The sequence below is a fragment of the Notolepis coatsorum genome, assembly GCF_963971535.1.
Source record: "Notolepis coatsorum genome assembly, chromosome: 11".
In the NCBI taxonomy this organism is placed as follows: domain Eukaryota; kingdom Metazoa; phylum Chordata; class Actinopteri; order Aulopiformes; family Paralepididae; genus Notolepis; species Notolepis coatsorum.
In genome coordinates, this window is record NC_140175.1 from 88,547,760 (window position 1) to 88,562,635 (window position 14,876).

Consider the following 14,876-nt stretch of genomic DNA (forward strand, 5'->3'; position numbering starts at 1 on the left):
CCTTGAAGTGCTTAAAGTGCTTGATTTTTTTACAAAAAAAAGTCAAGGCCTGGAATTCCTTGAAAACAGCCCATTTAACAAGGTGCTTAGAAAGTCCTTGATATTCAAATCAACCATTTGCATTGAAAGTTTGGTTCATCCATAAAAATTTAATTGTTTTGAATCAAGAAATTCATTTTTCTTATCTAAAGTATAACTAATTGTCGGAAATTGGTTTTAAGCCATAAATATTGGATAAAAAAAAAATGCTTTTAAATGCCCTTTTTAAAATAAAAAATTGTGTTTGGGTAAGTACTTGAAAGTCCTTGAATTTCATTTAGCAATGTCTGTGGGAACCCTGGGGAGGGGTTCTCCTGGATACAGCCGACCTCCTTCTCATCCTCATCCCATTCCCGTGTTTGTGCAGGACGACAGCAGTGTGACGCTGCTCCACAAGCACCTGTGCCTGCTGCTGCCCTACGCCGCGGAGACCTTCAGGAGGTCCATGGTCCTGCTGGAGGACAGCTCCCTGGACAAACACGTCATCCACAAGCTGCACAGTAAGAGCTCTGGACCTCCCTTGTTGTTTCAGCCTAAACTCAATTGACCTATCTCAAACCCCGCCCTCTTTTCCTCAAACCTCCAATCACAACGGTTGCCTCCCTCTTGACAAACAAAGTTGCGATTGGAGGATCAAGGAAAGAGGGTGGGGTTTGATATGGGTCAATTCAACTGCAAGTGGGATTTATTGGCCTACTATTTACATAGCTGTACATGCGTCTGCACATATTATAATTATGCCATTTGGTGGAGCATCAACAATTTTTCAGTGGACATTTTGATGTGTTGCTAGGAAACAACTGGCTATAATTGATTTCCTGTTGCAGTGTTTGCTAATATTTAGTATAGGTGAAATAGCAAGTCTCTCTTTATAAACGCCGCTCACTCTCACTGGTACAGGTTGATAGAGAATCACGCTGCTTTCTGTTTCACACATTGGCCAAATGTTTAGCCTTTATGATGATATTGTTTTTTTCTAAAATCCAAAATAATAACTGTAGTAGTAGTTTTATTCAGTCATCACACACAATATAATATAGACAATCATTCCAAACTGTCAACGGTCTTTGATTTTGGAGTGACTGAAAAGGTATAGGCTGAAGCATACTGTTTATTATGCCTGTCCAATATTCTTACAGTACCAAATGAAGCCTCTAAAACAAAAACTAAAAATAACAAAAAAAGTAGGGATGCCCCGATCACGTTTTTTGCCACCGATACCGATCACCGATCGTCGTGATCCATATCGGCCGATACCGATCCGATACCGATTGTTTTTGATTAAAAAGAAATTAAAAATTATTTTATATAAACAGTTTTTTTTTTTTTTTTTTTTTATAAAATATATATATTATATAATTAGACTTGTACTTGTATTATCTGCGACTGCGAGACATCGCCACCACGCAACAAGTCAAAATGCTCACTATCTGCAAACAGCTCCACTGTCTGTGTGTACTCTAGTAGCCCAGCTCAAAAGGATTCTCCGGCGCTGCAGCGGGACCCCATTGGTAACGTTAAGTGCTTTGGTCGTTTCACATTCAGCAAGCCCTCAGCTCGAATACGCATTAAATCAATGTTATAAGACATTGATATCAAGAGCTATCTGTAGCTACTGCTAGCCGGCTAGATGACGTTAAGACAGAACTTTAGTTCAATGGGACATTTCGTTTTGAACAGTAAACGAACGTCAGCTAACGCAAGCTAACTGAGGTATGAACATGAACTACTAGACTTTCTGGATCATTTGTTGATATCAGGAGCTATCGGTAGCTAGCCGGCTAAATACCGTTAGACAATGCCTACTAAACGTGAATAGTTGACTGGGTAATTTTGTTTAAACAGTAACGATAGCTAGGTAGCTAACGTTAGCGCAGGTCGAATGCAGTGCACTACAGACTCGAGCAGAGGAGCCGCACCTCTTTGTTTACAAACTCTACACGGGGGGCGGGCGGGGCTAGGGAGGAGGAGCAGCGGCAGTTTGCAGGTCGTGTGTGTCTGAGACAGACAGCGAGTGAGAGCTTCGCTTGATCGGTTTCCGCTATCGGCGAATATGACTAATTATCGGAATTCACAGATTGCATATTTATACTGAGTATCGGCCGATAACGATCGGTGGCCGATCGATCGGGGCATCCCTAAAAAAAAGCTATAAAACATTTATTTTGAAAAGCAAATGACTTATTCTTAAATTGATATCAGCATTGTTCCACAAGTTAACCCCAACAATAGAAATACATCTCCTTTGAATCTCTTTCTAAGCTTTTTGAACAGTAAACTTACAAACATCTCTCAAATCACATTTGCTCTCCTGTAGCATAACCTTTAATCTACAACTGCACAGAATGAATTAGCTGTCCAGAGATGCATAATAGAAAACCATAAAACATGTGAGGCACATTTGAAATGTTGATTCAAGGTTCAAATACTTAAAAAGCATCAACGTTTCAAATGTTTCCGTGCGACCCTATGGTATCGTGTAGCGCATTCCTGTGACATTCTGTGACATCCACCCCAGTCTCTCTAATGTCCAGCCTGAGGTCTGGTCGCTGTGACTCCTCTTCCTGCCCACGAGTCATGAGTGAGTCCACTCAGCAGGGTTTCAGAGCTGCCAGCTGGGACAGAGAGCCTCCAATACACACACGCACACACGCACACGCACAGTAACTGATGGCTGTATAACTTTGAAAAAAATGTGTTATTTGAGAAATCTCACAATCTCAAAAAGCACAAATAGGTCTTTCTCTGTCCTGACCTCTATGCCTGTTTATTTCCATGATGTCACTCCTACCGCCTCTCACCCGCGTCAACAGAGCCCATTGACGCCCCCCTAATCCCCCCCCTCCCGACTACACTTGAGAAACACTGCTGCTGCCGATAAAAACTGTATTGCACATTGCATTTTACACACTGCTCAAATTTGCTCATTGCACATCACACAACATAGCCATTTTGTTATTTAAATTTTATATAGTATAATATCGGTACATCCTGATCTGCACTGCACACTTTTTAGAACTGTCTATAGTAATATTTATTTTAGTCATCTTATTTTATTCTATGCTAAGTTTATTGTATTGCACTGCACACTTTTTAGAACTGTATAATAGTCATCTTTATTTTAGTCATCTCATTTTATTCTATGCAAAATGTATTGTATTGCACACTTTTTAGAACTGTATATAGTCATCTTTATTTTAGTCATCTCATTTTATTCTATGCTAAATGTATTGTATTGCACTGCACACTTTTTAGAACTGTATATAGTCATCGTCATCTTATTTTATTCTATGCTAAATGTATTGTATTTTTATTATTGGAAGCTGCTATGGTCGAGGGACCACAATAAATAGAATTGCACTCTTCTTTCTGTAAAGTACTGAAATAAGTGACAATAAAGGAATCTGAATATGAACCCCCTCTCACCCGCCTCCCTCGCTCACCCCCTCACCCCCCTCCCTCTCTCCCCCTCTCTCACCCTCCCCCCTCTCACCCCAGCGGTGCTGTACAGCTCCGTGGCAGGCAGCCTGCTGTGTCAGGTGATGTACTCCCTGCTGCTGCTGCCCCTGGCCGTGGTGCGGCCCCTGCTCAGCCACCTGCTGGCCCTCCTGGAGCGCCTCAACCAGTTCAGCTGCCTGCTGCCCGACGCCGGCCTGCTGGAGGAGCAGGAGCTGGACATGGACGAGCGGGACACACGCCCCTCCGGTCAGTGTTCGGGCTCGTCTTACCCTGCCGTTTGGCAACGTTCCCGGTCCATTACAGACCATAATTAGCCTTGATAATTAGGTGATTGATTTTTAACAGCTTCATTGCTCCCCATTTGGGACAGTCTGGAGCTTTTGTCGATGGACCATACTTTGTATAATCCTTGTAGACGATTAACAGACTGTTTTTGTCCATTAGTATTGGGGTCTCTCTCTCTCTCTCTCTCACTCTCACTCTCACTCTCACTCTCACTCTCACTCTCACTCTCTCTCTCACACTCTCTCATTAATTATTTCTGGACCATAATCGCCATTCTATTCACAGATATGTCTTGGTATTTTAATACAACGCAAGGTTTAAATAGTTCCCTCTACATGATTGCACCCATTTGCAGCAACAAGAATGTTGATTTAAATCAACTATTCAATTAGTCTACAAAAAACCCTACAGCTGTTGCAGGATGTGTTTAGTCAAAGACGGGCCTAATCTCTTGATACGACACACTCTTGATACGCAAAAGTAAGTCCCTGCTCTCTTGCTGGATGAGAATAAAGTGGAGACTGTGTACGTACGGGGTCTTAAACTGCATACACCTCTGCATACACGCAGCAAGAACAGAGAGACTCAGACTCCGCTTCTTCCCCCAGGCCATCAGAACACTGAACACTGAACACTGATCTATCCACACACAAGCACACATGAACACACACGCACACAGCACACACACACCACACATCCTGCACTCTAACACACAAACACACTACAGGTCACTTTAAACACAAAAAAGGTCACTTTAAAAAAACACAACTAAAAAACACAACTATGTTTTTGTATAGTATAGTTATATATAGTATTGTATAGTAGTGTATATAGGACTCATTACCTTTAATTCGTAAGCTTAGCATTGTATTGTATTTTATCTTAGTACCGTAATTTTTTCGGACTATAAACCGCAGCTTTTCCCCCCATTTTTCGACCCTGCGGCTTATATAACGGTGCGGCTAATCTATGGATTTTTTACAGCTAACTGGGCGCACTCCCTCAGTTCTGTGACCGTCAGATCAGACTCCTAAATCTGCTGAAGCAGTGCACGCCTTGCCCCTCCCCCTCACAGACCCACGTCAACAAACCATTACGACAAGAGTCTAGTGTATGAGCAGCTGAGAGCTCCTCTTTCAACATAACTGAAGCATTAAACAAAATGACCCAGTCAACGAACTATTCACTTTAGTTTATTAATGCATGAGGCGTTGTCTAATGTTATCTAGCTACTGATAGCTCCTGATATCACCAGTTTGGCATTCGATTTCGCAGGTGCTGGCTAACTGGCTATCGTTCTGTGAGCTGGCGTTAGTGCCTGGCTGGCGCTGGCTAACTAACTGGCTATTGTTCTGTGAGCTGGTGTTAGTACCTAGCTGGCGCTGGCTAACTAACTGGCTATCGTTCTGTGAGCTGGCGTTAGTACCTGGCTGGTGCTAACTAACTGGCTATCGTTCTGTGAGCTGGCGTTAGTACCTGGCTGGTGCTAACTAACTGGCTATCGTTCTGTGAGCTGGCGTTAGTACCTAGCTGGCGCTGGCTAACGTGGCTATCGTTCTGTGAGCTGGCGTTAGTACCTGGCTGGCGCTGGCTAACTAACGTGGCTATCGTTCTGTGAGCTAACGTTTGTACCTAGCTGGCTAACTAACGTGGCTATCGTTCTGTGAGCTGGCGTTAGTACCTGGCTGGCTAACTAACGTGGCTATCGTTCTGTGAGCTGGTGTTAGTACCTAGCAGGCGCTGGCTAACGTGGCTATCGTTCTGTGAGCTGGCGTTAGTACCTAGCAGGCGCTGGCTAACGTGGCTATCGTTCTGTGAGCTGGCGTTAGTACCTAGCAGGTGCTAACTAACTGGCTATCGTTCTGTGAGCTGGCGTTAGTACCTAGCTCAGCTGGCGCTGGCTAACTAACGTGGCCATCGTTCTGTGAGCTAACGTTTGTACCTAGCTACCGTTACTGAGCTTCCTCAAACAGCCATCTCTTTCCCGACAATCCCCTCTGTGCACGAACCCTTACATATGGTAATTAAACATTAAAACACCTGCAGTTTATAGTCCAGTGCGGCTTATATATGTACACATCATTCAATTTAGCTGCTGCTGCTTATATTCAGGTGCGCCTTATAGTCCGAAAATTACGGTACTTTTTATCATGTCTATTTTATTATCTATTCTATTTTATTCTATTTGTATTTTTTGCACAATCAAGGCGGGCATGGCCACCTTCATTTCACTACATGTCTCGTGTATGTGACGAATAAATCTCTTGAATCTTGAATCTTAAACCTTCAGATAAAACGGAGGGAGCGAAGTGGTCCCTCGGACAGCCGGCGCAGGAGGAGAGCAGCTGGGTGTGGCTCCTGGACCTGGAGCGCTCTGTGGCGCTGGCGATTGGCCGTTGCCTCGGCGGCATGTTGCAGGGCCCGCCTCCCTCGCTCCAGGAGAGGATGTCGGAGCACTGGCTGTGTAACCCTCTCCTCAGGAACGGACTGGAGATGGACTTTGAACAGCTGGGTAAGAAGACCTTCACACTCTTCTCCCTTTGTGTTTGCTCTGGTCTAAGAGCCCCAAGAGCTCTATGGGGAATCTCCTCGCTATGGCAAAGAAAGGCTAACCTCACTTCATGCTATGTGTGATACTGTATTAAACTGTATGCCATAAGCACTGTGCAGAGGTTAGAGCTGCCGCGGTATTGATGTTTTCCTTACCGCACAAATTTGCGAAATATTTCCTACCGCCGCGGTTATTACCGCACACACAAAAAAAATATATTTATTTGAATGCATTTTTTTTAGTAGTCTACTCTTTATAGCATATAGCCTGCCTCTAGTCTAAATGTCTATCTTTAGAGGATGACTTTGCAGCATGAATATTGTTTGGGATTCGGCAAGCACGCATTCGTTATTGAAAGTGAAACACGGATTCGAAGTCTCCCCTCTGGTCGTGCGCCGTTTACTCGGTGTCGTGGGCAGGGGTGGTAGGCTGGTAGCGCCCGGTGGTTACCCCCCCGACCCTTTCTTCTTCTTATTATTATTATTATTATTATTATTATTTTATTATTATTATAACGTTACTACTTATGATAACAATGATATGATACTACTTATAACAAAGGCATTCGTTGTGTGGCATTAACGTTATATAGTTACACGTTCAATAACTCAGTTCCTTTCTTTGCTCAGAGCGTGCCGAGTTGTGCCCATTCTGCGGTCTGTTAATAAAGTTTTCAATCAGACAAGTGTATAGAACGAAGGGCTTTTATTATAACATTCGTTGCAGTAAAATCATTATGCCTCGTTTAGTACTCCTGAGGAGCGATGGTAATCCACTCCGGCGGGGAGCTAACGTTATTAGCCGTGTTGTGAGCTCTGATCAATGGCTGACTATCAGGAAGTAAAAACCTAATACGCGCTTGCCGATTGGTGGTAACAGCAGAGGCGGGTGCAAGCGGTGTGACGTAATTGGCAGAATCGACTGTCAATCAAAATTGTTCCGTTGCTTTGGTTGAGAGTATTATTATAAAAAACAGCTGTGATGCGGTATTCAGCTAAACTCTGCGGTGGGCGTGATGTAACAGCGATACCGCGGTAATGCAACAACCGCAGCAGCTGTAATGTTCAAAATATGTATGGACAATTGGACATTGATTATTACACCTTTATTTTCTGCCCTCCATCATGAAAACTCAGCGACACTCCTACTTTAGTCTAGAAATAAATAAAAAAAAAGCCATGCTTCCATTCATCCATCCCTAACGTTGTATGCCTTGTCCTGTAGACTCTGGCATGTCGTGGCTGACGGAAGCGGTGTTGCTAGGCAACAGTGATGCTCGGCTGGCAGAGCTGAGTGTCTGTGAGGACACCGGTACCCTGTTGGAGCTGGCTCTGGGCTCCTCTCGAGAGCCCGCCTCCAGTCTCTGGAGGAAGATGAAGGAGTACGCCCTCAGTCGAGGTACTGTGTGTGTGTGTGGCTGCCTGTGTGTATGGCTGTCCGTGTGTGTGTGTGTGTGCGGCTGCCTGTGTGTGTGTGCGGCTGCCTGTGTGTGTGTGTGTGCGGCTGCCTGTGTGTATGGCTGTCCGTGTGTGTGTGTGTGTGTGTGTGTGTGTGGCTGCCTGCCTGTGTGTCTGGCTGTATGTGCTTGTGTGTGTATGTGACTTTGTGTTGACTATACATGCCCATATAAGAAGGAAAGCTAAACAGTGTGGGTGTCCAAGTGATGATGGATTCACAAGCTCCATTGGCTATTTATAAAAGTGTTGTTTCCATGTGGAATGTGTGTGTGTGTGTGTGTGTGTGTGTGTGTGTGTACGTGTGTGCGTGTGCGTGCCATACATCACAAGTAGAGCTGCTGTCTTGGTGCTTTGCGAGAGTCTTGTGAATTATATGATGCATTCTGTTCACATGTACAGCCTGAAACCTGCAGCAAGAAAGAGACACATACAGTAGTAGAAATTATTTTGACTTTCAGAATCTGACATGTATTCCATGCATGCTGTATGTATACTCTGGTTGGGCATGATGTGAGCACTCCTGTTGTGTTGTTGTGTTGCAGACTGGGACGGTGGAGGGCCTACAGGAGACTCCCTGCTGGAGACGGTGTGTCGCTGCAGCCTGGCCGCTCTCCTCAAACACACTGGGCTGCAGGACGAGGCCTACTGGCAGGACAGGTCCGCAGCAAACACACACTGACTGGAATACCTGGTTCAAACCTTCTGACGTCTACCCCTGCTTTTTATTTTTTTATAGCACCGAAGAGTGTTTGGTCATGCTCTCACAATGGGTCACTGTCGCATTATTCTCTAACCACAAAACCTGCACGGACTACAACGTATCACGCTATATCATGCCAGTTAGGGTACCTTGTGTATACTGCACCTTGTCTATACTTATACTCTTACTCATAGTATATATTCAGATTCAAATTCTTTATTGCCTATATTTATTGTATAATATAACCGATGGGGCATACAGACCCTCATCTGCACCTTTTTGTTAATTATTTAGTTTACACTGTTTATTTTTTCTCATATTTCTATATTCAGATCAAGTTTTATTGCCTATATTTATGTCTTTCTACTATTATTACCCGGCCCGTACACGTGAATACTTTCGGCAGCCCACTTGTCCTTCCGCATTGCTCTGATTGGCCGAGCGCGCGCAGCCGCGCATGAGCCGCGACGCGGCCCTCAGCCAGGCAGCAATACTACGCTCCAGTTAACATAATTTATACAAATGGAGTATTGATTACACCGTAACGAATCATTAAAAAAATATACCGTTAACTGGAATATGTTGTTTCTTTACACATATGTTGGATTATGTAATTGGTTTGTCATGACAAACCAATAAAAAATCGCATTGCCGGCTTCGCGGTGCGTTGCGGGTCCACGACCCTCCGTGCTCCGATCACCAGCGGGGAGAATATGCTGCCGCGAGCGGCATCGCTGAGCTCTGGTGTCCACTGGACGAAGCCAGAGACGGTCTTATTATGGGGCTTATGCCGAGAAGCAGCCAGTAACACAACAGTGCGCGCGCGGCCAATCAGAGCAATGCGGAAGGACAAGTGGGCTGCCGAAAGTATTCACGCTGCCCGTACCTGTACCTCCCCTCCTCCTTCCCCCATGGCACCCGAATCGATAAAGGAATAATCTTATCTTATCTTATTCTCCCTCCACGGTGCCTGCTGACAGATATGAGCCCTGCGAGATGCTCATGGAGATCTATGAACTGGTGAATAAGATCAGAAGCACTCTGTTGGCTCACAAGGACTCTCAGGGGAGCCTGGCGAACACACTTGCCCCGGCCGCCGCCACCGCCAAGCAGGTACCTCCCCCGCAGCCGCTCTATTCCTCTCCTCACGATTAAATCTGCCTAACTGAACCATTGTTGCTTGACTTAGTTACTGCGGCTTCTAGTCGTATTCGTCCCGGCAGAGAACCACATAAACAGTGATTGATATACTTGCGGTGTGCATGATTTAATCGGACATTAAAATCACATAATGGATCCGATGGAATACTGCCAAAAATGACAGTCTGCAAACAAAAGTCGCATTAATTCAATGCAAAACAAAGTGGTTTCTTGAAAGTAGATTTGAGAGTATTTTTGGCCCAGCTCAGAGGGAATGGTTACATCAAGAAATATAGACGGGATGTGATGCACGGTAATGTGCTTCTCTGTCCACCGACATCGCCTATAGTGTCGGAAATCCACAATCCACTTTGAGATATTTCGCCAGCCAGACCACTTTGTCTACAGGTTGTGAGCCTAAAAACTCACCGGTCAGCAGTGGCGGCTTTCTGGTCCGGGCTTGAACTTTCCATAAATGTGTCCATAAGTCCATTTTGTTAGATCCAACACTGTCTGAATGTATCTTGTGATTATTATCAATTTCCTGGAGAAGAGATCTTATTGCATTTGGGGTATCTGCGATATAATCTGCGATATTTCTAGTGCCCCAGAAGAGAGAGGGGATGAACATGACGCACAAACAATGATTTATATTCTATATATTACACGGTATTGTGCATTTTAAACACAAACGTACTCAAAATTACGAATTATTATTTATTTAAAAAAAAAAATCGTATATTTTTACCGGTCAAAATCTACTATTATAGAAAGATTTAAAACCACTTTCCACCAGGGGGGTGCGGCGCCCTAGCGCCCTCTATGGACCAGCCGCCACTGCCAGTCAGCCATATAAAAAAGACTGATTTAAAATTTCAACAAACAATAGCCCTTTTCATTTATTTATTCATGAATGTATTTTTATATATATTTTATATATATATATTTTAAACCTCTGTCAGTACTCTCCTACTGTGCAGAGCTCCCCAGTGTCCCATAGCCCCGTGGAGGAGCAGCAGGAGGCCGGCAGCTCAGGGGAGCAGGCGGAGAAGCAGACGGAGCAGCAGGAGCAGCAGCAGCAGCAGGAGCAGCAGGCGGGGGGGCAGGGGCCCCAGGGGGGGCAGGCACCCTCCGCTGCCATGGCGGAACACAACCAGGAGGAGGCGCCAGACGAGGACACACCCAGCATCAGCAGTATGTACTTGCCGGGTAATAAAACATGTGCTACCTCTACCTCTTCTTCGCTCTCTCTCTCGCTCTCTCTCGCTCTCTCTCTCTCTCTCTCTCGCTCTCTCTCTCTCTCTCTCTCGCTCTCTCTCTCTCGCTCTCTCTCGCTCTCTCTCGCTCTCGCTCTCGCTCTCGCTCTCCTCCCCCCCCCCCCCCCCCAGAGGTCCTCCTTTATCTCAGCATCATGTTCAAATGCTCCTGATTCTGCTTTGTGTATCATTCATCATTTTAGAATCACAACACTTTATCCTCTCTCTCTCTCTCTCTCTCTCTCTCTCTCTCTCTCTCTCTCTCTCTCTCTCTCTCTCTCTCTCTCTCTCTCTCTCTCTCTCTCTCTCTCTCTCTCTCTCTCTCTCTCTCTCTCTCTCTCTCTCTCTCTCTCTCTCTCTCTCTCTCTCTCTCTCTCTCTCTCTCTCTCTCTCTCTCTCTCTCTCTCCCCTCTCCCTCTCCCTCTCCCTCTCCCTCTCCCTCTCTCTCCCTCCCTCCCTCCCCCCCTCCCCAGAGGTCCTCCAGGCTCTGTTGGCCACTCGGGAGGCCATGCAGCTGCAGCAGAACGAGACGGTGTACGAGTCGTCCGGCACCTCCACCCTCCCCAGCAGCGCCGAGAGCCCCGGCAGTCCGGAGCGGGAGGCGGCGCCCAAGCAGTGGGAGAGGCGGAGGGGGTCCGAGGAGGGCCTGTCGTTCCCCGCAGCCTGCCACCTGGTGGCGTCCCGCTGCCTGTTCCTCCTGCTGGGGGTCCGGCCCGCCTGGGTGGAGCCCAGTGAGCTGGAGAGCAGTCAGGCCGAGAGCACCAGAACCAGGTACGTTAGAGCAGTCAGGCAGAGGGCACCAGAACCAGGAGCAGTCAGGCCGAGAGCACCAGAACCAGGTATGTTAGAGCAGTCAGGCCGAGAGCACCAGAACCAGGTACGTTAGAGCAGTCAGGCCGAGAGCACCAGAACCAGGTACGTTAGAGCAGTCAGGCCGAGAGCACCAGAACCAGGTACGTTAGAGCAGTCAGGCCGAGAGCACCAGAACCAGGTACGTTAGAGCAGTCAGGCCGAGAGCACCAGAACCAGGTACGTTAGAGCAGTCAGGCCGAGAGCACCAGAACCAGGTACGTTAGAGCAGTCAGGCCGAGAGCACCAGCACCAGGTACGTTAGAGCAGTCAGGCAGAGAGCACCAGAACCAGGTACGTTAGAGCAGTCAGGCAGAGGGCACCAGAACCAGGTACGTTAGAGCAGTCAGGCAGAGGGCACCAGAACCAGGTACGTTAGAGCAGTCAGGCAGAGGGCACCAGAACCAGGTACGTTAGAGCAGTCAGGCCGAGAGCACCAGAACCAGGTACGTTAGAGCAGTCAGGCCGAGGGCACCAGAACCAGGTACGTTAGAGCAGTCAGGCCGAGAGCACCAGAACCAGGTACGTTAGAGCAGTCAGGTAGAGGGCACCAGAACCAGGTACGTTAGAGCAGTCAGGCAGAGGGCACCAGAACCAGGTACGTTAGAGCAGTCAGGCCGAGGGCACCAGAACCAGGTATGTTAGAGCAGTCAGGCAGAGAGCACCAGAACCAGGTACGTTAGAGCAGTCAGGCCGAGGGCACCAGAACCAGGTATGTTAGAGCAGTCAGGCCGAGGGCACCAGAACCAGGTACGTTAGAGCCTCTCAGTGACACCAGAACCAGGTACGTTAGAGCAGTCAGGCCGAGGGCACCAGAACCAGGTATGTTAGAGCAGTCAGGCAGAGGGCACCAGAACCAGGTACGTTAGAGCAGTCAGGCCGAGGGCACCAGAACCAGGTACGTTAGAGCCTCTCAGTGACACCAGAACCAGGTACGTTAGAGCAGTCAGGCCGAGAGCACCAGAACCAGGTACGTTAGAGCCTCTCAGTGACACCAGAACCAGGTACGTTAGAGCCTCTCAGTGACACCAGAACCAGGTACGTTAGAGCCTCTCAGTAACACCAGAACCAGGTACGTTAGAGCCTCTCAGTGACACCAGCACCAGGTACGTTAGAGCCTCTCAGTAACACCAGAACCAGGTACGTTAGAGCCTCTCAGTGACACCAGAACCAGGTACGTTAGAGCCTCTCAGTGACACCAGAACCAGGTACGTTAGAGCCTCTCAGTGACACCAGAACCAGGTACGTTAGAGCCTCTCAGTAACACCAGAACCAGGTACGTTAGAGCCTCTCAGTAGCACCAGAACCAGGTACGTTAGAGCCTCTCAGTGACACCAGAACCAGGTACGTTAGAGCCTCTCAGTAACACCAGAACCAGGTATGTTAGAGCCTCTCAGTAACACCAGAACCAGGTATGTTAGAGCCGAGGAAAACCACAGAACAACATGAGCAGAAGGATGTAGAAACCCCCTAAAACAACAGCCAATTCTCAATCTTTTTGCGATAGGCCATGCCTATTACCACGCCCCCTTTTAGCCATTTGGCATGAAAACACACACACACACACACACACATACACACACACGCACGCACACACACACACACACACACACACACACACACACACACACACACACACACACACACGCACCACACACCACACACCACACACCACACACCACACACCACACACCACACACCACACACACACCGCTCTGACCTGACCTCCATGCCCAACTTCTGCCTCCTAGGATGAAACCTGTGGCTGCTAGAGGGTGGATAAATGTTTGTCAACGGACAGAGTGACCTTTAGATTAGATTCAAATGTATTATATAGCACAAGTACAGTACAACGAAAAGAGGTTTGACATCCAACCAGTCAAATTGTGAGTGCAAATGTAACACAAAATGTATCTGTCTGTCTGTCTGTCTGTCTGTACATACCTGCATATAATATGCAGTATATTTACATATATATATATATATATATATATATATATATATATATATATATATATATATATGCGGTAAATGTATATATATGATATATACAGCACCATTGTACATGCTATCATACTGAGTTAGAGCTATAGAGAAAAGAGAGGCTCCCAGGTCAGCACTAATGCCGTCTCAGGGCTGCTGGTGCGTTAGTTTTGATGGTTTCTTCATCTACTGTGTTTATCTAGGCATCTAACTCTTTTCACCGACTGTCTGTGTCCTTTTCCTCCCTTCAGGAAATCATCTTCATCAGTAGAATCTCTGCTCAGCCCCAAGTCTGAACTCCGGTTTAATACTGAAGCAAGAAGACAGGTATATTATCCTGTGTAGTGCATGACAACACTGCTGCTACTGTAACACTACTGTATGAAACACCTGTCTCAGTAACAACACTACTGTATGAAACACCTGTCTCAGTAATAACACTACTGTATGAAACACCTGTCTCAGTAATAACACTACTGTGTGAAACACCTGTCTCAGTAATAACACTACTGTATGAAACACCTGTCTCAGTAATAACACTACTGTATGAAACACCTGTCTCAGTACTAACACTACTGTATGAAACACCTGTCTCAGTAATAACACTACTGTATGAAACACCTGTCTCAGTACCAACACTACTGTATGAAACACCTGTCTCAGTACCAACACTACTGTATGAAACACCTGTCTCAGTACTAACACTACTGTATGAAACACCTGTCTCAGTACTAACACTACTTGTTGTGAAGGATCAGATTAAACCGAATATATATATTTATTTATGGATATATATTTAATAGTATTTGTATATCGTTTGATATCCCCTGTATATTCCTTGTACAATATGCACTGAATATCCCTTTAGTCTACTAACAGCCCATAATAGTTTCATTCTACCATTGGACGAGAACCTGGCGCCAGCAGCCATGCCCCTTGGTTCAAGTTCAATCGTGCCGACAAACATGTCGTGGCAAGCCCGGTTCCGCGTAGGAATACGTCTGGCGAAATACGAATGGTACTATTTGTTCACAGCGCATATATATATGGCGCAAGTAAAGTAGAACTTTCTTTTAGTCCATTAGTCCTTTACCCTCCAACCTAGTAACAGACGTGAAGCCTCACCCACGACGCACTTGTGGTGCAGTAAGGCCTAC

At 46.3% G+C, this 14,876-nt stretch overlaps 1 protein-coding gene across 1 annotated transcript in view; it reads left to right on the forward strand.

Annotated features, from left to right (window-relative positions):
- The window catches only part of LOC311237389 (putative E3 ubiquitin-protein ligase HERC1), a gene marked incomplete at its 5' end in the record, with an annotated part of 186,538 nt that overhangs the window by 39,888 nt on the left and 131,774 nt on the right, over positions 1-14,876 (forward strand). Inside the window, 9 exon segments of the mRNA XM_084325228.1 lie at positions 407-539; positions 3,538-3,744; positions 6,074-6,295; positions 7,559-7,732; positions 8,334-8,448; positions 9,472-9,604; positions 10,594-10,840; positions 11,361-11,658; positions 13,971-14,046. Of these exon segments, the coding sequence (XP_084181354.1) occupies positions 407-539; positions 3,538-3,744; positions 6,074-6,295; positions 7,559-7,732; positions 8,334-8,448; positions 9,472-9,604; positions 10,594-10,840; positions 11,361-11,658; positions 13,971-14,046 (1,605 nt within the window).